The sequence below is a fragment of the Drosophila bipectinata genome, chromosome 3R (assembly GCF_030179905.1).
Source record: "Drosophila bipectinata strain 14024-0381.07 chromosome 3R, DbipHiC1v2, whole genome shotgun sequence".
NCBI lineage: Eukaryota > Metazoa > Arthropoda > Insecta > Diptera > Drosophilidae > Drosophila > Drosophila bipectinata.
In genome coordinates, this window is record NC_091739.1 from 20,305,092 (window position 1) to 20,330,127 (window position 25,036).

The following is a 25,036-nucleotide window of genomic DNA, read 5'->3' on the forward strand; positions in this document are numbered from 1 at the left end:
GATACATAAGTATTTGGTGTTAAAATATTCTTCACTGGAAGAATGCATTCCCGTCCTGGCGATTCTTTTGTTTGAGCTTTTCCGGCTCTTTCTCTCGGCTTTCTCTTTCGCCGCAAGAGAAAATACAAACAAGCGCCAAAGCAATGTATCTGAGTATCCACTCCCATGGCGCCCTTGTTGTTGTTTGGCTTTTGCTCTGCTTTTATTTATATTGCTATGGATCCGAACCGCTCTGTTTCCTCTCTCGTCGCACAGTGGAGCGTTTTCTGAAGAAAAATAGCTTTAAAATATTTCCATATTTCTAAATTTGACATACTTCTTCTAAAGACACTTCTAAAAACGCTGGTGTTTTCAAAAACAGTTAGAACGGTTCAATTAAGGGGTTATATACTTTTTTTTATTTAAAAAAAAACGAAAATTTTTTTAGTGGTTTATCTTGAAGAACAACTCCTTGAGAACATTCTCCCAAATTTTCATAGAGATTGGAGCAGTAGAAAAAAAGTTACAGCGCTCCTAATCGCACGCCTCGTTTCGGCCTTGAACTGAACTTGAAACTTTAAACGCGAATATCTCGAAATGGTGTTTCTTGAAAAATGACTTTGCGGTGACATGGATTGGCGGAAAACTACTGAACCGATTTACTTCAAATTTTTTTTAAAATGTTCGTAATGAAATTCTCTTGTGCTTGAACGATCGACTTTTCACGCGCAAACTTTTTTTTCGGCGAAATAATTTTTAAGTGAAATTTCTAGAGACCAAAACGTTCATTTTTAGCATAAAACGCTGTCATATCCAAACAAAAACAAAAAATTTTAAAATCGATCGTTCAAGCACAAGAGATTACTCTAAACTAATGAAATATTTTTATTTTTATGGTTTAAGTTGACCTGTTTGACCTGGGGAACTGTCACCGCAAGGCTCTAAAAAATAAAGGCCTCTAAGAGAAACAGCCACCCCTTAAAAACTATTTAATATTTTTCCACCAAATTTTGCACAAACATTGTTAATAAAGTGTACTATCAAAAAATTAAAACATCCGTGTAATTAAATAATTGCTTCATACCTAAAAAAAAATCCGAACTTTGCTCATTTTCTTCGACAAAGAAGGTATATAACCCCTTAACCCATCTCAAGTTTAAAGGTAGTTAAATTTGTTTTTGAATAGAGAAGGGTTTTAAAACTAATTGATTAATAAATTTATGATTAAAACTAAATGAAATATTGTCCATATATCTTTTGAAAAAGTTTCGTTTTTAAAAACTTTTATGGTGCATCGAGCCACAGTGCCACGCTCTTCAGTTCAGCAAATGAAATTCGACTTTGCGTACTTTGTTTTTGTGGCCAGTCCGAGCAAACAAGGCGGCCGAGCGGCAGCTATTTAATTTTTGTTTCGTACGGACGCGGATCGGTTGGGATCGGACCAGATCGGTTGGCTATATAGCGCCCGACATACGGGTATTTACCGCGAGTGCCGAGCAGAAAAGTTTGGAAAAGCGGCCGTGACTAGAATTTCCACATTTCGTGTTGTGGTTCCCGCTGTGTGTGCCTTGGCTTGTGTGCTCCAAAAACAGTCAACAATTCCAAACAATTCCAGAATGGATCTGCACGATCAGTCGGCCGCCATCTAGAGGGCCCAGTGGTGAGTTTTGGAAAGATAAAACCAGGCAGAGACACGTAAAATGGGAAAGCAATCTCCTGACAGACGGCGACGACATAAAACGTCAAACTGTCGATCAACATCAAGGCGAAATACGCAAGATGCGTGTCTTAAATGCAAAAGGGCCTCCGCTCACACCCCAGCAGCGCCAAATGCATAATGCCCAGAGCTGTTGCAAAGGCTGCCATTTATGCAACCCCCCTCGACCCGCGTCGACCCCTTTAATCTCTTCGCTGATCTTTGCGCTACGCGCTTTGCATGCCTGCTCCTCTCTGGAATGCGTTTAATTCGCATTTGAATTTCATCGCTTCTGTTCCATCCACAGAGAGAAAACTCGGATACAGATCATGGGCTCCCATATGATGGGGATCTGGAATATCATTCACGATTATACAGACTTTCAGGCCTTTACATGGTAGTATTCGGGACTTGCTCACATTTTCTCGCCATGTTCGGATCGTTATTATCAAGCAGCTGGTTTTCGCTTTCGCATGTTTTTACAACGCAAAACACTTGTCTGCCCGCCGCCCAGCTCCCCTTTTGGGAAGAAATCAAAGCTCGAAACTTAAATTAATATTCCGCGCCACACTCCCCCACAGATACCCAGCACAGATACAGATACACACTTGAAATACCTCGCGGCCTGTCTGGTAATTGATGGTACATAGAGTTTGTTTTATGGCACTTGCCTGGTTTAGTTTTCCCTCCATATAAGCTTTTGAAGCGTCTTAGCATTTATCCCGAAAACCCCTCCTGGGCAAAGGGCGCTTGGCAGTCCTTTAATAAACTGACAGATGACCTACATTTTCCTAACTTTCTCTGACCCCAATTTTCACCGCATATCGCAATAAATTTTTTCAAATTTTAGCAATGAAAATGCCATTTATTTGAGGGCCCGCCAACACCTGAAAAACACATGTTTTAGAAAACCGCTTTCGAAAAATGCGATATCAGGTTGTGAGGAATACGCCGCCGACAATTGAACTAAATTTCAATTGTCGGCCATATTTATTGGTGTGTCCGAAGAGGCCTATAAAATTCATCAATTTAACGATCTCCCGAGGTTTTTATGCACTTGTCATCGGGCTTGCAGTTACGTGCTGTAAGTGGCCAAAAGCGAAGTTGGTGGAACGTGCGTGGCACCGCCGAGGCGGCGGGCTCCGAGCCACTGGCAAGTGCCCCCACATATCGTGCATATTTTTTGGCACAAATTCGCTCGCTTGGCTTATCGCGATAAGCGGAATGCAAAATACCCAAAGCGAATGTGAAAAATTTCGCAAAAGAGGGGAATTGCGAACCGACAACGGCCATCGGGAGTATTCGTCTGAGTGAAATCCATCAGAAGGCAGACAGCACACAGTATTCTTGGGAATTTTGCGAATACAGTGCGTTCTGAATTTGTACAATAATAAGGCAACAAGACACTGGGATAAATTTGGTTTTATTTAAGCCTTTGCAGCTAAATCCATTCATGAGTATTTGATAAAAATAAATGTTACTAGAGGTTCTGGTAATAAGTTTTACACTTATGTCCAACACTGTACTTAACAAAAACAAGCATGACTAATTTTATTTTAGGCGAAATGACTTGTTCAATACCAAACATATTTTCCGGCTAAAAATGCAGTGGTCGTGTGGGTGGAATGAAAATGTTTTCACGGTACAACATTGCGTATGCGTGATGCCCACTCTCGGCCAGCTGTTTGCTGTGCTACATTGTTCGTGGCTGCTCTGGTCCCCTGCAACTTGTTCTAGTTTCTGAAATTGTGAGTGTATGTATGTAGATTTAGGGAAATTTGTCGAACAGATGACTTCTCTTTGTATACCCTTTGCAAAGCCATTCAAGCCAAAGGTATTATATACCAAAGGCTAGTTTTGGGGTACATGAGAGGCATTTTGGTGCATCAATTAAGTACTTGTATTAGAAAGGGTATGCAAGCTTCGGCTTGTTTTATACAGTGGCCCCATTGTGGGCTTTCTCTTAGCTCGACTCTCAGAGCCCGCTCTCTTCCAATTGATATTTTCTACTTTGGCCGTCCAGCAAATTATTCCAATTGTTTACAAGCGATCTTTTTGTTGCGCAAATAAATTGGCCCCACTCTCCCGACTGCCGTTGGCCCGAAGCATTTGTTTTCGGCCGCGGCTATTTACTGTAAGTTTTATTGGCTTCGATGCCAGCCATTTCAGTTTTTGAATAACTTAATTTTTCGTTCGCTTTATTGGCTGTTTGACAAATTCTCAGAGCCCGACGCGCGCGTCGAGTGCTTCAATTGATTTATTTGATGGCATTTCGTTTCGGGAGGCGGTCAATTGCAAAAGTTTTGGACGGGGCGGCGCACAAATGATCTTGTAAACTGCCGCAGGCACATCGTTAATCTCTCAAACCGCTTGAATAATTCGATCTGGCTTCGATTGCGCGGGAAGTGTCATTCGGCCCCCGGATAAGTGAGCCGTTTGCAGAAAGTCGGCAGTGCAATCAAGACATTAAGATTTGAGCAGCAAGCCTTATAGGTTGGCCATTAAGGATCTGCCGACCACCCAAGGTTAGTTTTTGAATCGGTTCTCATTCGAAGCCTGGCATTTCGATTTCCTATTATTTTAACATCACACAATCCAATGCGCGTTTTGAAAATACAACTTTCAAGGCTGAAATGCAGGCTTGGGGACTCTGCACGCCAGCTGTCTTGGCGGATGGCCATGCTCCGCTGAAGGCTGTGGTTTTGGGATGTGTGCTGGCCGCTGATGGATGTCGCCACGGACACATTAATCCCGCTTCGTGCTCAGGCCGTTCGGCAGTGATGCTTTTGCTTTCCCCGCTGGCAACGACGCATTTACCTAAATTGGAATATCCGGTAAAACGTAATGAAAATCGTAGCAATCAAGCCGAAAACACATACACGGGCTCTCCCGAGCGATGGAGAGGATGGAGGGCTGCCGGGGGTCGTGGGTCGCGGATAAAGTACATACATACATACGAACACAATGATATGCAAATGAATGTCACCATCTTAAATGAAATAATCGTCTTAAATGAAGGCAGCACAGAAGCTGCCCCAATCCCATCCTCGACTCCGAACCCTCGTGTCCGCCAGCTTTAATTGCTTTTCAGTCTTCGATTCTACTCTCCCTCAGAGAGCTTTAATGACATATTACCGAGATAGAATTATCCCCATAGATCTTTCAAATTCCACCTTCGCTTCATGTGGGAGTTAATACATGTTTCTAAATATTCTGTGGAAGAAAATACAAATAAGGAATGCCTGTTGATCAACGCGTCTCAGTTGCGTAATTGAAATTCGAAATTCAAATTCGTTCGCGGGAAGCCAAGGGTAGCAGCCGAGCGTTCTTTAATACATTTGCCAGGCCGTAAAATCAAAACTTTTTCATCAAGGTTTCGACACAAATTCGAATCGAACACACGCTCCAGCGTACTACGTAAAATGGGCGAGTGTTGATGTACTGATGCCAGCGCTTGCGAAGTTAATCAAAGGGGCGGGGGCCTTTCGAGTTTCTCGCACCAAATCAGAATTGAAATCAATGCCTGCAGCGTGAATGTGAATTGACTTATGAATGAGAAATATGCCAATAAAAATATCTCTGGCAGCTCGGGCCAAGCCAGAAGCGGGACAGCCATCTAGGGCTACCATGTACATAGCTGCTTATCGGTTTATGGCCCTTGTACTTGATAATTTGATGGACTAATTGTGGTCGGGCTGTCGCACTTTAAACTGGGCCGAAAGGAAGTTGGGAAACTCTTCTGGTGCATCTAAAAAGCTATTAAAAAGTGGCAGGTCTGCATTTCCGGGCGCTGCTTTTGGGGGAAATGGGAAGAGCATATGCTTCCGCTGGGAAACATCCAGCGGGCTCCCAACCGTTAGATTGTGTCTCCACTCTCTGTTGGTAGATTTGATCCCCCGCCCACTCATTATTATGTTCGTGCTTTGTCATGCGCATATTTAATTAAATAAGTTTTTTAATATTAATTGTTGTGTGCCCCTACCCGTTTTCTATGGCTCGCAGGTCTGTTTCCTATACACCTATTGTGTCCAAAACTTTGACGTATCCGCCGGAAGCACCTTAAAGAGCCGTAACAAGTGCAAGCCCAGCAGGTGAAGGGACCTGCCTCCAATCGTAATTCAAATCACTGCCAGCCTAATCGAGCGAGCCACCCAAAGACTTATTTCAGCCGTTCTTCGAAGGAAACATGCATATGGGTGAGTACAACACAAATCATAAACTTTAATTGTCCACAAATGTCAACAGAGCCGTAGGAGTCATATCGTTACGATTATAATTTTATAAAAAATCATAAAAATATGGGATGTTTGGTACTAGGAACTTAAAAACCATTAAAGTAAATACGAGTTGCCATTGGGAAGGTTTCTTGTAGGGACTGCAGAAACATGACACAAACATGATCGGCTCGATCACGCCCCGGGAATACTTGACACCAAACTAGGCCCAACATTGGGCTGTGAGTCCGTCGAAGGAGTTGACACTCTCCCGCCTCCTCGGTGGCACTCCTAATGAGTCGGGTCGGCCCACGAAAATACGCCGTAAACGTGAACCCAGCCCATGCAAGGCCCCGAGTGCACACAAACAACCCATTGGCAATTTCCCAGAACGCCAACGCATTCATCAAACGAGCGATTAGTCCGGGGGCTCGACAACTGGAGCAATCCACTTAAGGCTTGGAGCCATCCGAGCCGCGATTCCCAAGTCCCAGGTCCGAAGTCGGGCGGGGCCAAGATCATGTACCGGGACTTAGTTAGTCTGCCCACCTAAACGGCAGAGTGCGAAGTGTTTTCCCAGGGCCCGGCCTCACCCGGAGTAAGTAGGCACTCGTATGTCTGCATCCATTAGATATCGCCAGCGGTGGCTGGGTCACCCGTCAATTGTGTCTATAATCATAATGGAGAGATGGTAAATAACAAATCAAATGTCGGGCACCCAGTCAGGGCGGCCCATAATTAGTCACATTCAGAGATGGGGTCCGACGCCCCCCTCGACTTCGTGCTCCATGTCCAGCTGTCCTTTTTGTTATTTTTATTTATGGCTGCCCGACTAGAACAAATAATCAGGCAGCTGATATGGGAAATGGCGCAATTAAAACACAAAACAACTCCCAGCCTCACAAAAAGCGCAGATAGAAGTGCCCGCTCCCTCGGGTTCCTCTCGAGGCCCGCATCCAGGAGCGTGCTTATAAATAGTTTCGTCTCCGCTGTCTCTGTAAATCATTCATTAAATCTGCATTGAATTTCATCCATTCATTCATCCGCTGGCTCGCCACTGGCGCATTTTAATTGCACTCAACGGGAGTGATCATTGGAGTAGCAATGCCATTTGAATCGGCTTGGAATGAGTTAGCTAACGCTTCTTATTTATTATCCAATAGAGGGAGGCTGCTTTGGAGGAATACAAAGTGCTTAGCCACCGACCCTGATACAAGTAATTAACGATTCGTGCACAAAACTGCAATGCTAATGAGTCACTTGCCCGATACCTGGTTGCGTTGTGAAGCAGGCGCACCTGGAATTCCTTCCGCAAATATTTGCGTAAATTAATTTTCACTTGTCTGGGGTCTGAGGTCTGAGATCTCTCTTTTGTGTTTTTGTGCGTGCATCCCGGCTGGCGGATCGCCAATCGAGCATCGAGTGCTCCTCAGTGTGTCTCATTGCCAGACAAGACGTCAGAGGGACTCTGCCGAATATATTATTCACGAATCGTGTACGCAAATTCCCATGTCATGTGCTTAATTGTGGTTATCGGGTGTACTGTCGTCGATCATTTAGCGGCTCGATTTCTTCCGCGAATCACTCTGCCGGCGAGGTCTAATGCATCCAGACAATTCTGGCCTAAAAATACCTCGGGAACACTAGTTGTCGGCAGACATTACTCCGATGCAAATGATTCTTTATAATTGGATTACGTGGACGGAGGCAGGAGCGTAGAAATTTTAATTACATACCTCATAATCACCCCAGGCAGTGTGGGAGTTGTGTCACAAAGAATAGGGAAGGGTCTTGGAGGATGTTCAAGTGCTCTTCAAATGCCGTGAGGCAAATTCGAAGATGCGTGTCGAGACTGCAACTCCGTGCAAACAGCGTGGGTTGTGTTTGTAAATAAATTAATCTAATGAAAAATAGTCACTACGTTGCTTTATATTCTATAGAATAGAACTAGTAGCTAGATTTGTCCTCCCATAGGTCCGTGTGGTTTCCAAATAGTTCTAGCTAACATTCATCAATATTCAGCTGAGTGTCGTAGTCCCATCGGCATCTCCGGTTACAAATGCAGTCACAGCGGAATAAATCAAAATCCAGGCCTGGGTCTCAATATCAGGGCGTTACAAGATCAACAGCCCCATTATAAACGTCATCGGAGAGCCCCTAAAACATGGAAAGTCAAAATGGATCGAGGGCATTGATAGTGAATGGAATGCCGATCCTCAGGGGTATGCCAATTGACATTTAACATCAACCTGTGGCAAGTCCACTGCCACAACTCGGTGTCCACAGAACTCCCCCTCATGTGATCTCAGTGGAGGACCGTTCCCCGAACACGGATGGCACGGAGCAACTGTGCCTTCGCTCCTTTTCCTGGGAGTATGTGGAGTCCATAAAAAACTGCAAAGACACGTGCTCGACAGGGGAGCAGGGATGAAGACGACGGCACATGAGAGGCTGCAAGGGAATTTTTTTGACTTAAGCTGCCTGCTTTTTACTTTACGGAAGACTTCGTTGTCATGTGCTCGCAGCTAGTTTCCATTAAGAAAATAATTAAACATTTGGCGTCCCTCAAAGCCGGAGATGATGTTCGGAGACCGGCGAGTCCTGACATCGAGTTGAAATCTGTTGAACAGATGTGGCGATTGCTGTTGTAGCGCTCGCAGAGTATTTATGAGCGTCGATCGCATTTTATGCATTTCCAAACACCTTCCGAGCAGGGCCTATAAATAGGACTTTGATTTTGGCAACTATGGGTTAACGATCGGCCCCGCCCCGGCATCTCGATCTTGTCAACCGCAGCCGCGACAAAAACACGACACAAAACATGGTCGTCCATAAAATCGAGGCAATAAAAGTGTTTATTCGATTTTTGATTGTGTCCCAGACACCTCTCGTAGCTCGTCCCATTAGCCCTTCAGTAGCCCGTTTCTCCGTCCGCAGGTAGGCACTTCCCCTTTCTCCCTGCTTTCGCTTTCGGGTCACATCTCCTGCAGGGCCTTTCTCCTGCAGTTGTCCCTTTGTGGGTGCGAGAGTGTTTTGGTAATGTCCCTTTTGTCTGGGCATTTCCGCTGCGGATTTTTCGAGTGGGTATTAGCATGGAGTCCACGTGCCGGACTAGGAATATTTTTGAATTTAAATCACTAATCCTCGGGCGCATCCTTCTTTTTGCAAGATTTTCCCTTGAGAACGCGTTCTCAGTTTTCAGACCACTTCACTTCCGTTGGAACTCTTCATTTTATGGATTTTTGTTACTTATTTTTCATGTGGGGTTGGGGTAGGATGGGCCTAAAACAACACTCTCCTGTCTTGTCCTGTGACTCCAGTGGTTTTATAGACCTAGGCGACCAGATGATGTAGTGATACTACATCAGATATTAGTTATTCGTGTTTTAATCCGACAATCCCACAGCTTTTCGACTGAATGTTGTGAGGAACCTCTCGCGAGCACCTGCTTGAAAAGGGAGGGCCTGAAATTATTAAAACAATAATAATTGTCTCCCCCTCGCTATCCCACTGGTAGGGAGACTTCCGGGCAGACATCCCCTGATTTTTGGCCCCAGCCCCACCACGTTTCCCTCCGCATAGCATTGCCGTTGGGGTTAAATCATAAAAACTGGAAAATAATAAACAAAACATTTCAATTGAACGTGAAGGAAAACTCGTATCGCACATACACGATTTGGATTTTGTGAGCCATGGCGTGGATTCCAGGGGCTAAGAAGCGGGCGGAGCTGCGTCATACAACATGAGTAAAGAATTTCCTCTGAATATGTCCGGGAAAACAAGAACGGCCCTTCTCAGAGAAATAAACTTGAACTAAGATAATAAATAAATAGCCAACCCTTCAATAACAGTGGTTCTTGCTCTCATAATGGTCACAAATGTTGCGAGTGAGGATCAGGTACGAAAGTCTTCGGGGGTCCATACATTAACCCAATCCGAACTTCAGGACAAAGTTTAAGCCTGGTATCCAGAAGATACATTCTACAATTGGACAAAGACAGCTCCAAGAGTAATTAACCTGTCAGCGCCGGAGAACAATGGGCAAAAGTGCCACAAATGGCGCCCACCCCGGCAAGCCAGCTAGCGACAAAGCCAGCTAGGTGCCCCTGCCCCACATAGGCCCGTGAAGTAGGAAACTAACTAGGAACTACGTACGCGCTTGTTGGGGCGTCTACAGATTTACGACTGCCGGGAGAACCCAACTTACTCTACCCCGATTTCGCCAAGAGCCGAGGGCACGTGACGCGCTCCGGCGAAGACAGGCGTTTGACATTTATGTGCAACGAGTGCATTTCCCCAAGTACTCGGCTGCAAGTGCCTCTGAGGGCTGTTCAAGACACTTCAGCCCCCGAAAGGAGGGCGCAACGAGAAATTTTCGCCCAACTAGTTCCAGAGAAACAAACTCTATTCTAATGGAGAATGAATTCGAATACCTCTAATGGATAGGAATGCAGAATCCCTTGCAATGGATCGGTTCGCCCCTCTCTGTTATAGACTCCCGAATGTGCAATTCTGGCCTCGTTTGGCTTTACGAGTCCTCCAGAGTCTCAAATATGCCGGACATCTGTATGGCTGTGTTGGCCAAGTACCAAGTACCAGCTCCTAGTCCCAGACCACTTACGAGTTCCCTGGGCAGACCACATGGAGTCGTTCTGGAGAAGCGCGAAGCAGTCCACATTTTGCCACTTAAGTCTTCCAGCGGCCCTGGTCGAACCATAAATGTGTTTTCTTCGCACAATTGTTCCCCTTCGCTGCCAGTAATTTTAATGTGCCTACCTCGGGAGTTTCTATATGTGTTTGCTGGCCTTTGATGCTCTCAAGTTGCAGTTCCCTTAATTTCCCGAGAATATATATTGCTATAATGGCCTGTTATTTTCGGGCTATCATTGGGGACAAAAATATTTATTTTTGCAGAAAGTATGCACGATAGACACGAGAGAATATCATACTCCCTACTGTGGTACTCCATAGTGGGGATACCAAACTCAAATCTAAGAGGGTAAGGAGAACTATAAGCCACGACCCCAAGATTCAGGCATCGGCGGGACTCATCAGATATGCACGACGAGCCGGAGGGGCTCGAGTGGACGGAGACTCAGGATAGTTGGCGGTGGGAAAGAATGGGAACCAATCACGGGTGTACAAAACGGCCAAGACAGTCAAAACCAGAAACTGAAAGACTGGCGAGACCGAGGCCAAGACCGAGACCCAGACCGAGGCAGGAACGACAATATTTTGATCATGCGAAAAGCGCACGCAGAAGAAAACATGCCAGGTACCTCACCAGCAACAACAGCGCACACAGCCGTGTCGTGGAAAGTGAGTTTCCCCGGGGCCGAGTTTTCCCGGTGCTTCCTGATGGGGAGTTCTGCCCAGCCCCGCTGTGTGGGTGCAGTGCTGGCAATATGGCAACCATATTTGAACACTGATCCCGTATGGCTGTGTTGTTGTCGGGGCAGAGGCCGAGGGAGATAGGACCTGTGTGAGGGAGAGGGCTGTTGTTTTCGTGCTGCTGCTACACAGGAAGAAAATGGGGTGTCCCTTGACCTCCTGAACCGACCAGAGAAGAGAATAGTTGAAACCAATATGTGATGAGTTATGTGGAAGATGACAGAGAAGATGTGGGTTCAACCACTCTGAAACTTTGTGGGACTCTGGGTAGCGTCTATTGGTTGCTGCGCAATAGGAAAACATCTAGTGTACTAGTGTTCTCCCAGTGTACTCTGCACGTTGCTGGAATGGATGAAGAACCGAGCGCATGGTAAATAAAATTCAGAACTGAACCCCGAAGAGGGATTCTCTGCCACAGACAGCGGCGTCGGCAGAGGCAGAGGCCGAGGCAGAAGCATAGGCAGAGGCAGTGGCAGAGGGCATAGCACTAAGTGCTCAAGTGTTCTGAGCGCAGTGTTTCATTCTCGATGAAGTTTTAGAATTTATTCCGTTTCGGGATGCGAATGCAAACGCACGCGCCGCTCCGAAGAAGTGAAGCCAAGTGAAGTGACCACAGAAAGCCAAGAACCAAACGCTCACCCGATCCGCCACCTGAATTCTAAATGAGATTTGGATTTGTTTTTCGCGCCCAACATCTATTTTTGTAGTAGATACCCTCAGTAGACGTTTTTTGAGTTTGACTACGAGTAGTGACTTAGTGTTGCAAGTGAAAGTGCAAATGCATCGCAAACCCCATCCGTGAGAGACCACAAACCGAACCAGCAGACCTGAGGATGTTTTTGACAATGGATAATACTAATACAAACCTCTTCTTCTCAGGTAAAGATTGGGGGGCCAATATAGAGGTCAGCTTGTACATTCAACATAGAAATGTGTAGAAATATAAGTTACTGTTGCAAACAGGCTTCCAATACCCTATTGAGGAATCCGATCTATTCCAGATAACCCCTATTACTTCTGCAATGAGACCAAGTCGCCTCGCACCCCCGACTCGCAGTCCTCGAGCCGGGGCTTCTCCCTCTTTAAGCGCCGCAACTCCAAGGGCGGGAGCAGTCCGCGACCACAGGCGTTGGCCAATCCGGAACAGATGCGACTGATCACTTCCGCCAATCTGGACACCACGGCCACCATGGCCTTTGGCAGTCCGCGAGGCAGCTTTAACTCGCTCGGCGGCTCTTCGCAAGTGAGTACTGCAGTTAATGGAGCATTTTCAGTTCCGACTTATCAGCTTCCTGTGCGAAAACAGCCTCTAATGCACTGCCCTCTTCCGCTTCGATTTTTCCAGCACTCGTTCGAGATGCAGACGATGCACATGTACCGCCAGAGATCATCGAATTCGCACTCCGGCTTCCGGGGACGGCTGGGCTCCTGCAATGAGACGCACAGCTCCCAGTGCCCCGGGGGCGGGGACCACGACGAGGTCTTCAATCCGCTGACATCTCCAACAAGGTGAGCTGGATGGATGGCAGGATGCAATGCAGCTGTTGACAGTTTGCTCCGCCCTTTCCGCTGATGTGCTAATCGCTGACTTTCTCCCTCCCCTCCAGCAGCAAATCCCACCGACATCACACGCTTCCCAGCGGCGCAGCACGCCGCCATTCCTTTGGAAACTCGGGCCAGCACCAGCATCAGCAGAGTTCCGGCTCCGTGGCCCTGGGATCTCCGGACGAGGTGCCCAGCATGATGGCTCCCCGCCCGCCACTGCTCTCCCCCAATAAATTCCGCGGAAATTCGCACCGTAGAAGAGGTGAGTCTACAGATCTTTTATAAAAATGCAAAGATATTGTCATAAGGTATTTGATTTAGTCTACGAGGTATCATATGATAGAGGCTTTTTGTAGATAAAATATAGAACTTGTAGGTAACCCTTTCTATTCTCCCAAAACTTTTCACAAATATTGGACGACGGGCTTGATATTGGGCTATAGGCGCCGGTGATCTGACCCTCCCTCCCTTGTTTTCCCTCTTTTAAGTACTGAGCCAAGTTAAGAACTCCAGCCAAGTTTGCACAAGTGATAATTGTAACCGCCAATCGTCGCCCGCATGGCGCCACCTTTGTTTTGGCATTGCTTTCGCCTCTTGGCACGGGAGCCTCGGTTTGTGGCCTGGACTGGCCTTGCCTTGACAGTCCTCCTGTCAAGTCCGCCCGAGTGATGGATGCCCCCAAAGCGGGGAGTCGCATGCCAGATACGTCTCCGGCAGAGTGTCAGGTCTTATGGTTTACGACCCGCTCAGGACTCTTTGCACGATTCATCAGCGAGTTTCAAGGTTTCAAAGTGGGGCGTAGCACTGGGTTGTGATGGATGATAGGGACCTGACATAAACAATTCTGATCATAATGATGATAAGTACCTGCGGTGGGAGGTTGAAATTCTGTCTCTCCTTTGGGCGCAAAGATTGAGTCTTTCTCTGTATGGGGTAACTAGGTAACGCTACCAAATAGGATGTGGAATAGCAACCATGCCATTAGCCCCCAACTACCACAACAAATGGGTGAGTTCTGGCACCTAACTTATGGCAAAGTAAAAACAAAGCCATATCGGAAGACTGCCACGAGGAGGAGTAGCGGAGAAACACACGTTTCCGTTTTCCAAATGGCATCAATACCCATAGCTGTTGCAGTTGCAGTTTGTTATTATGTTGCGGGCAACATGGCGGATGGTCGATGGGACGATGACAAGAGTCAATAAACGAATCGGCCGGAGAAGGAGCGGGAGGGGCATCAGTGGGTGTGGTATCATGACAAGCATAAAAATTCAAATTGGAAAACTGCACATATGTAGCTACAATGGGCCGAACTGGCAAACGGGCAAACGGAACTTTGCATAATTGATGGGCAGGCTTCTTCGGTCTTCAAACGTGTTAATGGCACGGAAGCGCGAACAGGGGGAGTTGGGAGGGCAGTGCTCGATCGGTGAAGTACTTGCCACATTTGCATGTGGCGCGTGCCTGGCAGGCGATTGGCCAAATTTGGCATCCAGCACTCCACTTGGTATTCGGAAATTGGCAACGCAGCCCGTGAATACATCAAAGTCCGGGGAGGAGTCCGAACTTACTGTTTACTTTGGCAGTTTACTTCCTCCCCGATTTGTTTTCGCCCACTCCATCAAGTCAGGCTAGTCAATCAAAGCTAAGAGTTCCAGCTGCTAGTCTTTCCCCGGCAGGTGATTTGAGGTCAGAAGCTCGCCATTCCGATGCACTGTTTGTGCATATTTCTCGTGCAGACTTCTGGTTCTTGTTGCTGTTTCTCTGTTCGGTTCTCGGAACATCTGTTTATCAGATTTCGGGGAGGGGGCACTCGTTCCTTGGGGTTCAATACACTCCTAGGCCCCGGCTCGGGGCTCCTTCGCGTCTATCCGCCTCTGCGCATATCAATCGCCCGATCAAGGCACAGCCAAATCCTATCGGGGGACCAACACTTGTTGCATTCATAAACATTACCAATATTTGGGACCCGTTCATTACCATAATTTTGGAAGGACAATACAATATACGAAGAAATGATGGTTTAAACTCTTTTATTTTGCTCACGCATCAGTCTAGTCTCTAGACTCTGGAGGTAGGTTGGTTTTCCTTAAACGTTCACCTGCCAAAAGGAGCTAGCTAGATCTCAAGTTCCCTAGGGGTTATTCCGAACCTTCCATATTATTCCGCTAAACATTAATGAAAACATTCCCCATTTAATTTTATTACGATTCTTTATTTCATCGCTGCCCTTGTCTGGAGCTGCTTCTGCTGCCATTTAAATGGCCGTAAATAAGAATTTCATTACAAGCTTCGCTGATTCCACTCATAACTGTTAGGACTCGCCATAAAGGAGTTGCGCAGAAGCTTTTAGTAATTGATCTGTTGATCGCTTAAAATGCCATAACGCCGCTTATGGTCTGCCGGAGGGGAGGCTACTGACTACAGGGGCTACTGATTAAAATGGGCACCGCGTTGATTGGACGTCACGGGCACGTACAAAAACAAAAACGGCCGCGGCTGACTTTTATTGTTTTATAATCTTGGCTGCAATAAAGAGAGAAGGGGCTAGCGAAAGAGAGAGAAAGAGGAAGAGAGAGCCAGAACCGGAGAGAGATAGCTAATTGGTATTCCTGACGTCCAGCCAGATCGGTAAAAGCCAAGTCGAGGCCCGAGCTTTAGCCAGCTCTCCGTCCAGTCCAAGTTGAAGGACTGTGGCATGTTGACGCTCCCAGAGGTGCGCGTGAGCAGTGGAACAGTAACGATAGAACGATCCGTCAGTGTTAAATCAAGTTGGTTCCGAACCAAAATCGGAGGATAATGAAAACAAACTGTGTCTGAAAAAGCAACAACAAGATGCTGCTGAAGACGGAGAACATCGAAATGGAGGTCTTCTGCTGTGGTGAGCTGTAGTTTACGTAAAGTACCCCCGAAACGCATTATGCAGGAAACAATCTAATATCGGGTCTTCAAAGTGACAGCACTTAGTATGTAGACAATGCCTATCATAAAAAAAGGACAAGGAAGGGTTCCTCAAGTGTGCACACTTTTTGTGAAGTAATTCCAAGTGTCTTAGACTCTACAATTTAGATGCAATTGCAACATGGATCTATTCTACTCAGGTTTCCTTCTCCATTGCGATCCCCAGTCTGCAGCACGTGTTTGGAAAATGAAAAGATGAAAGACACTGTTCGACATCAAAAATAGAGCACAGATTGGGTTTCCGCTTAAAACCGTCTAGACTCCAGAACCTAGAGTCTGGTTTTTTCAGCCTCCCCTGATTCTAATTTATATCACAAAGAAGGGAAGGGCTGGCCGTAAAAAGCGGCCTAGACCCCTCCAGGGGGGAACACGAGGATGCTGGGGCAGCTGCTCTCAAAAAACACAGATGTGCCACCAAAAGGGGAGCAGCCCAGGGGAGGGGGCAGCGCGTGCCCTGCTGCAACTAGGCTTCAAAAATAATGCTCATATTTCTGCCGTAGTTCATCCTTTGCATGTATGTAGTTCGATGCTGGCTGGTGCTGGTGCTGGTTTGCGTTTAAAAATAGCGAAAGCAGGCAGCAATTATAAGTTGAATTGGAAGGGCTGTGCGTGATGGTAATTCTGATTCCGAAGACGGGGCTTCGCGATAGAGGGGGCAGGTGCCGCTCCACGGCAGCATAACTCAGGAGCATGCAACTCAGACCAAACATTTGCGTTTCTACTGCGAAGGGGCATGTCCGCCCCGTCGCGGAAAGTAACGAACAATTGCCATTTCCCCAACGAAGCGCAGTGAAAAATAAATAAGTAATAACATGTGAGATGTTCGAGTCTGGCGGAGAATTCGAAGTGGTTTGGTAGAAGAACCATGTTATTTATATTTGGAAGAAAAACCTCTGTTGCTGGAAAAAGTTAAGATATCAAGAAAGCAAAGGATATCCAAATAAATTATTAGTATTAAAGATTATAAAAAAGACTTCAACCAGGTCCGAGTTAGCTGCCCCCTCTTGTGGCAGCCGTTAGGGGCGCAGTTGACAGAGACGTCGACAGCAGCAGTGGCAGTGGCAGCGTCTGCGACGCACGCACCGGAAATCCCTCATATATGCTGTTTAAGTGTGCGTGGCTGTCTCAAAGCTTGCAGCATAAATTGCATGCAGGAAACACAAACAAATACGAAGACCAGGCCCCTGCCTCGATCCCTCAATGTTGTTTATTAAACGGAAACGAAAAATTTGACTTGATTATTGTCAAGTTACCGCCGTTGATGCTTTTATTTAGGCTCTCTCTTTGTTTTCGAAAACGAGATTTAAATGAGAACGTTTCTAAAAATCGAGTCAGTGCTACCGAGAGGTGTATTTATGACGCCCGGAATGTTGGTAGTGGAATTTATGGAGACATTTATTGGCACACAGCACTCATAGATCAGTGGAACTGCCACCAGGGCGACATAAACGCCGCCCCTCCCACGGCGGACTCGAATAAATAGCCGGAGGAGAGCATTCGAGATGGGTGTTTGATGAAGTGTTTGACAAAGTTGTCGCTTTTCCCAGCTCTTCCCACTGTGGGCTGGCATTAATCAAGCACGAGGCCAGTCCCCCCTTTATAAGACCACAAACGCGCAGTTTAACACGAATTTTAATATTTTCGTTGAAAAATGACTATTTCCTCTTGCCCAAGTCGGAGTCCGATCCTGACGGATGATCCCAGACATTTGACACCTGCTGCACAATTACTCAACGCACCAGGCACTGCGCCGAAAAATATCTTCATCTACGCAGATGCCTATTTATAGACCTTCGGAAAAAAGAGTTGCTGCATTGTTTTTATAAAAAAAAACATGTGTGTGGGAGTGACGGCCCCATCCACCCCGGCCCCATCTGAATCCGAATCGGGGACCCTTTAGACAGCAGTGGCAGCCGCGGCGGAGAAACAACAAAACATTAATGTCAAAAACGTCAAAAATAACAACGCAGGCAGGGGCTCAGCCCACTCAGCCGCATCCCTGGCGGGACCTGCCAGTTGTTTACAATCCAGTAAAAACTGCATTAAAATGCATTATGCATATTCGAACTTGGCATTTGTCAATGTGTGGTCCTCTAACTGGGACTCTAAAAGCTGTTTATGCACTGTTTTGCCTTTTATTAACCTCCCTCGAGGGACTCCACTGGCTGGACTCGATGCGCCCCTATTTTGCATTTCCCTATAAAGTTTATAACTCTGTGAATCCGAACTCCCCGGCCAGATTCCTGGGCTGCCGACGCTTCATTTTCCATGATGCGGCACGCAGCGTGGAAATGCTTTGAAATCCCCGTGCCCATTCCGGTCTCTTGAATATTTGTTTTCCTTATGTTTATGGCTTGGAAAACGGTTCGATGCCTCATTTTTCCTTCAGTTCTTCCAGTTGGAGCTGCAGGGCAGAAAGAACTTTCGAAATGTTGTTTATGTTTGCTTTTAGCGGGAAATTCCATAAGGGAGCTGGGGACCCGCGCCATGTGATGCACTATTTTATGATGTGTTTTTAAATGTTTTCATTAATAGACGATTCAATGAGAAAATAAATTCCCTCAGTTACTGGGTCACGCCCGGAGAACTGCCCAGAGTGTTCCTGGAAAACTCTGCGCATGGATCGGAGCCCATTGCGATTTCGAGTGTCAGCTCCGGGGCCCTGACCCCTCCCTAGCCCTGACTAGGCCCCAGAACACATTGCCCCCAGAATTGTCCGGGCAATGCAGGCTCATTCAAAGTCGAAGAGCCACCAAATCAGAAGCAATGTCATTTATAATCGTTGCTGCTGACCATCCCCCCACACTCACCTCGCAGTGTCCAGTTGTCGGAAATTCTCACCCATCGCTGGCAGCCGAGAGAAATGGGAACAGCAATTTTGATTTAACGAAGTGGCCAGTGTACGGGTTGCAAGCAGATCGAGGCTGGGAAGAGTACCGAAACTAAAACAGTTTCAATTATTCATGATTTATGCCCAGAGCGACTGCCGAGAGCTTTCTTTCGGAAAATTCCTGCTGCTGGTGGCTTGGGGAGAGAGCTTTCAGAGCCAAAGGATTCATTTCGGAGGGGTCCAATTAAGACTGTTCATAATGAATGAATGGGATCATAATTGGATGAATGATGCTGCAATCTCTCGAGGAAGTCGACAATTAACCAAATCCAGATCGCAAGCTGGACTTAAACTCAAATATGTGTATGCGCATAATCAAGTTACAGATGACATAATTAAATGATAATTGTTGCGAGCAACGCACACGAAGATTTAGCTCTGTGCTCATATGTGGGATTCGTTGTTTGTTCCACTCCAAAGGAGGGGGTTAATTTGGGTCTCGTCCGGTCACCTCAACCCCCTTAGCGCTCAATGCTCCGCAGTCCATTTAATCAGAAATATATGCTTTGTTGCCCTTTTGCTGATTTATGTCTTTTGCCAAAAAATTACTAAAAATGTCACTTTAGTGGTTGGGGATACTCTACCGACCATTTTAAAACTCAGGCGGGTATGGCCTAAAATGAGATCGTTTCAAAGAATGGTTTGGAGACTTCTGGGGCCCCAGTTCCCCAGAAAATCAAATTTACTAAACTATATATTCTTAAGAACCCCAACTCTGTATCGGATTCTAGAGAAAATGTGTTAAGTTAATTCAATCCGCGAATCTGGCAGTCTGGATTCCACAGCCGCCTACTCACAGTACCAGTAGCAGCCGGAGAACGTTAGTTTTAATCAATTAATTAAAACGTTATCGCAGTCGTAGGCAGCTGCTGACAGCGGCTGATCCTCGGCCAGCAGTTCTATTCGCACTGTGGATGCCGCGACAATTAGTGCATTGTTTCACTCGGCCCGGACAAATCAAATTTTGAGTTTTTCCGCAAATCGCGATCCGAACCGATAATCGCAGACACGGTGGAAATGCCAGGGGGCAGTTGTCGTCTCTTTAGCTGCGCCTCAGGGCCGGTGGGGGAGTACGTGGACATGGAGATGAGTGAGTTTTTGGGCTCGGGGACACAGAGTACAGCTGCGAAAGGCGATCCATTAAATTGTGATCGATCACAGCCGAAAAAAGAATTTGCAAGCTGCAGAACAAAGTGTACAAGGCAGCAGCACAGATAATGAACAAAGAGGGGCATTTTGTCTTCGCCCCAGAGGCGGAGTGAATTAACAATTACCAGATGTTCCGCCACTCAGCCGGTCACATCAGTTAAGGGAGCATCTCAGGAACAGAATGTCAGACTGCGCCTTTTATTTATCCCACAAATACGATTCATTCGGATCTGTTTGCGAATTTCAGCAGCCACGTCGTTGATGCAAAACTGTCGTCTGCCATATAATTGAGAAATAAATTTCAATGCAGTCGCCATTGCGCCATGAAAGAGCTGACATTGGAGTTTGCTTGACTTTCTTACCAAATTTTATATATCTGGACTATCTTAACTAGAGATTCTATATCAGATGTCCAAGAAAGTTCCAGCTATTTATGTTTGGCTTTTTTCAACCCACATCTCTCGAAATTTAACTCAAAACTAGAGAAAGATACACTGTTTCCTTGAGCTCCTCAAGATGAGCAGCATCTGCAGAAAAGATCGAAGACAGGCGACAGCCGACAGGCTGCAGGAAGAAGAGACAGAGAGTAGACACTTCTGCTGAGAGATTCTTCTACAGACGCCACTTGCGGGGGCCTCTAAATTCCCACTCGGGGAAAATGCGACAGTGGATTTCAGCTTGGCCAGGGGACAACATCGTTTGTTCTCCAGCTCCTCAGTCGGTGTCGTATACGTGTGTACACTTTGGCGGAATCCGAGGAGATTTATTTAAATGCACCGAACGTGACCGAATTTATGAGACAGCCCGAAGCTGACAGAAAACTTGGGGAATAACGCGGCGTGATTAGTTCGTCCTAATGTATTTGGCTAAAACAAGAACTAGCCCTCCGCCTGACTAAACAGTTTTTTGTTCCGGAAATTTATGGTGTTTGATTTGGCCTTAAAAACTTTTGTTTTCGTTCCACTTAAGTATAAACCCTTAGCCTCCAAAACACTCTTTATTGGATCACGCATCTCCAGTAAAATGTGTCTTTAATGGCAATAATATCAGAAAAAGAATAACACAGTGATACAAAACAAAAATCGTTGTCCCTGCACACTAAGATAGATCTATCTGTCGGAAATATTTGCCCCTGTACTTGCCGCAGATAAAGTAGAGAGCGATTTCCCGACTATATTGCACACTTTTTCCCACAAGTGCTTTCGAGTCATATCAAAAGTCAAATTCCCGAAGGGAGAACACGGACTATTTGCATAGGTCACAAATCACGCAGGGCAAGTCCTAAGTAAAGACCGCATTTATCAGGGGCTCTCCATAGAGTCTATATACACACTGTGAGTGCTGGGTGATCGAGGGTCGCCGTGGGCCAGTGGTGGCTTATCAGCGATGCCTCACCAAGGAAGGCGATCGCAAACTCGAAGAACTCGCTGACAGTTCCTGTTCTCATTTTCCAGACAACTGCGGCGGCGTCAACAACAGTGGAGCGAGTGCATCCGGCTGTATGGGTGCTCCCGGCTACAACATGGACGACATCCTGATCATCACAGCCAAGCACAGCGAACGAGCCTATCTGCGGGCCACATTCCTGAAGAACCATTTCGACAAGATCACCAAGCAGCGCGGACGGAAGCCATTCAAGTGAGTTTTTTAGAATTAATTTTTAAACTAAAAAAACTAACCGTTTTCCTTCTAGTTTTCTGCACATCAAAATTGACGATGGTCCCTTCGGAGAGGAGATCGCCCAGAAGTACCAGAACACAGCGCTCCAGATCGTGATCCTGTGCCCTGCTCTGCTGGCCCTCCCACACAGCTTCCTTATGAACGAGCTCTCCGCGATCATCCGTGTGGAGAAGGTGCTAGCCATCCTCCTGGACGTGGGCGAGGACAAAGTAAAGGAGATGCATAAGACCGCGCTGCCCAGCTACTACAAGTGGCGCCGGTGTGTGGTGCGCGACAACGACCAGGTGCAGATCAGCAACATCCTGGGCATCGCGACGGATATCCTTGGACGCGCCTTGTGCCAGCGTCCACCCTGCCACGACCACTTCGCCTCGGGAGGCGGAAGTGGCCTTTCGCGGAGCTTCTCCGCATGCTCCGAGGGCTTCACAGTACTGCCCAAGAAAGTAAAGCTGGGTCAGAACAAAGTGGTCGCCCTCCTAGCAGAGCCGCTCGAGAAGAACGACACCTTGAAGCTCTTCGTGGAGAAGTCCGGCGAACTGATTGAGCTGCGCAACTTTAAATGCCGCAATCCGTACACGCTGCAGTTCTCAATTCCGGAGGCTTGCATGGAAATATCCACAATGATTGAGATTCGCATCGAGAAGAACAATAAGAGTCTCGGCGCCCGGCCCATTAAGTGCGAGAGTCGGCTGCGAGAACTGGAGCAGCTCCTGCGCATTGAAGACTCGCCCATCGAGTTCATGTGCCACGCCCTGGGCATTGGACCCGTGGAGCGCGATGCCCTGGACCAACACCTTTTGCAATGCTTTCAACGTAACATGCCGCCGAACTTTCACCTGCTGAGCGGTACCAGTGAGCGGCAACCGCACTTTTTCACCCGACTGGAATCAAGTCCGGAGGAGTACCCCACCCTTCTGCACTTCGCCGCCCGATGGGGTCTTAACAGACTCTGCATTCAGCTGATGGAGTGCCCCGGCGGCGACACTGCCTGCGGGGTGAGAAACTGCGCCGGCCGCACCCCCTCCGAACTGGCCGAGCAAGAGGGTCACCACAAGCTGGCTCAGAACATAGTAAGCTTCTCAGAGTTCCACGAACTAACCACCATGTACCATTACTTCATGGGAGTAAAGCCTGGCGAGGAGAGCTGCCCCAAGCCGAATGCGAACGTAGTCATCGAGGCTCACGCCGGGAAGGCGCCGAAATCGAGCAAGCCACTCAAGCCCCTGCCCACAGCCGAGTATATGGAAATGTCAAGTGGGTCCGAACGGGAGAACACTCCAGAGGTCAGGGCCAAAACGGAAACCATGGCCATCTCGAACCTGAACTACATAAGCGTGGAGACAGAGGACGAAAACCTCCAAGCATCCGTTGCCGAGAAAAAGGTAGACGCCGATAAAAAGCTTCCGGAACCCGCTAGTCTGCCTGGACCGGAGCAAACCACAAACGAGCTGAGAATCAACGAACCCCCCTACTTTCAGTCCAAGGAGCACAGCCTGCAGGCGAAATCCAAGGACGAAGTCGATGCAGTACCTCTGTACCAAACTGACAAGTTTAGCCAAGAGTGCTCCCAGCTTCTGGAGAACCAACCTGGCAACGACTACGTGCTGCAGCCTTCCAACGTTCCAGTGCCAGTATCCGTACCCGAGTCCGCGGCAGCAGTTCCTGTGACTGTGCAAGCGTCTGTGGCCTCAGACGATGGCAACTATCTGTTCCAGCCCTCAAACCGCCCTGTAGAGGATCACTTAAGAATGGTCCGCTGCACGAACCGGCAGCCCAGCTATGGAACGCTGAAGAGAAGTGCCAGTGATGCCAGTACTGCGCGATCCAATGCGGACGATGAACTAGCGGAGATCATGCACGACTTTAAGAACAACGTTCTCTCCATTCGCGATGTGGAGTTGCTAGTTGAGCGGTGGAAGCACCGTAACGATGTGCAGCAGAGCTTCCGGGAAAAGCAGGACCAGATTGATCAGCTGCGGTTGGAGTACGAGCGTATCCAGGAGCAGGTCAAGTCGCAATTAAAAAGGGAAACCCCATTCGAGCGGATCAAGAAGTTCTTTTCCCGGACGAAGCCCCAGCAGGCTCCCGGAGGAAACGACAGCCTCTTAGACGAGACCAAGTCCTCTATCGGCACAAGCTGCAGCTTTAAATCGGGCGGCGCTGTGGGATCCGTAGTGGGTGCATCAGGCCGACCAATTAGTTCGCTCAGTCTGCAGAGTTTGTCCAGCTCAAGTTCTTCGTCGGGTAGACTCAGCACGGGCAGTAACTGCAGTGGAGCCTCGCTTGGGGATTCTGGAACCCACTCCGACCACGAGGATCGTCGGATGCCGCACTGCCGTATGATGGAAAACTACCTAGTGCCACCGCCTCCAAGGCCAGTGCTAACGCCCAGCTCAACGCCCGGTGATGAGCGCCATCAGATAGTATTCCCTTCACCCATGTCTAGCTGTCTGCGGCTAAACACGCCCACCAGCCCTATAGGATCCGAGCACTACCAAATGTTCCCCTCGAATATTCCAGTATACGGCAGCCCATCGACTTCCACCAATTCCCAAAGTAACAACTACCTGAACACCATCGTGGAAACGAAGGAGCAGGCGGATACGCAGCACTATCAGAACCACAATGGGGTAACCCTTCAGCCCATCAAACTGAACGAGAGGCCGAATATCATCTATGGGAAGCTGACAAAGAGCCACTCCACCAACGGATGCAGCTCCTTTAAGCCAAAACTGGTGCCGGTGTCGTGCCCCAGGGCGGAAAGCATCGAAGTAAAAGCTGAAGTATATCAAAACGTGGGTGATATTCAACCAGGAAAGGATAAAACCGAACAAACGAGCTCAGTGGCGGGAGAGGCGCCCAATTATATGAACTGCTAGGCCATCGAATCGATTAAAATATGAATCTTCCCGATAGGCAATACTATTTGTAATTTAAAGTTTAATACAATTATTGTAATCATTTCGACCAGGAAATATTTAGTCAGTAAAAATAGAATCGCATGCCAGATAAAATGAGTACGAGCTAGTTAACGCTAATTTTAAAAATAAGTGCTTTGGCAAGCACAAATAGTAATACTTTTATCCTATATTTACGTTAATTTAATAATTTTTTGTGTGTTTCGAACTCTTTCGCAAGCAACCAAACCAACATATCGTTATTTTTAAGAGAATCCTTAAGCCGATAATAATTATCCGTTTAACTTTAGAATTAGACTATTAGTGGTAAGGATAAGATGCCGCCCGGCATAAAAAACTCGTTTTCTTTCTCACACTAATATTAAAATTTTAATATATATGGTCATTTAAGTCAATTGGTGGCGTAAAGTGGATTCTAAGAATATGGGCGCTAGTATAAAAAAAGGTTTTATATTTCTAATTTCTGAATGTGCTTGAAATATCCAAGGCATCATTTTTACATTTTCCATCTGGTAATTGTCCAATATCTCAACCATATCCCAACCAATTTGAAAACGGAGTATCGTTAACAACTTTACTGGACTTTACTGCGCCTCGATCTGGACACAGAAAT

The 25,036-nt window shown here is 47.0% G+C and overlaps 1 protein-coding gene across 7 annotated transcripts; it reads left to right on the forward strand.

Moving 5' to 3' along the window:
• The first annotated feature begins 1,353 nt into the window (after positions 1–1,353).
• stumps (DBB domain-containing protein stumps) lies at positions 1,354–24,818 on the forward strand. Of its 7 annotated transcripts, none has more exons than XM_017244929.2 (7): positions 1,354–1,639; positions 5,678–5,871; positions 12,282–12,523; positions 12,626–12,789; positions 12,888–13,087; positions 21,280–21,463; positions 21,519–24,818. In XM_017244929.2, exons 2-7 carry the CDS (start codon positions 5,862–5,864, stop codon positions 24,382–24,384), a joined length of 3,666 nt encoding a protein of 1,221 aa, XP_017100418.2. In that variant the 5' UTR covers positions 1,354–1,639; positions 5,678–5,861; the 3' UTR covers positions 24,385–24,818. The 7 variants fall into 7 exon arrangements, with proteins under 7 accessions (XP_017100418.2, XP_070138348.1, XP_017100401.2 ...); XM_070282247.1 differs by lacking the exon at positions 1,354–1,639 and adding an exon at positions 4,115–4,200; XM_017244912.2 differs by lacking the exons at positions 1,354–1,639; positions 5,678–5,871 and adding an exon at positions 11,815–12,159.
• Positions 24,819–25,036: the final 218 nt, after the last annotated feature.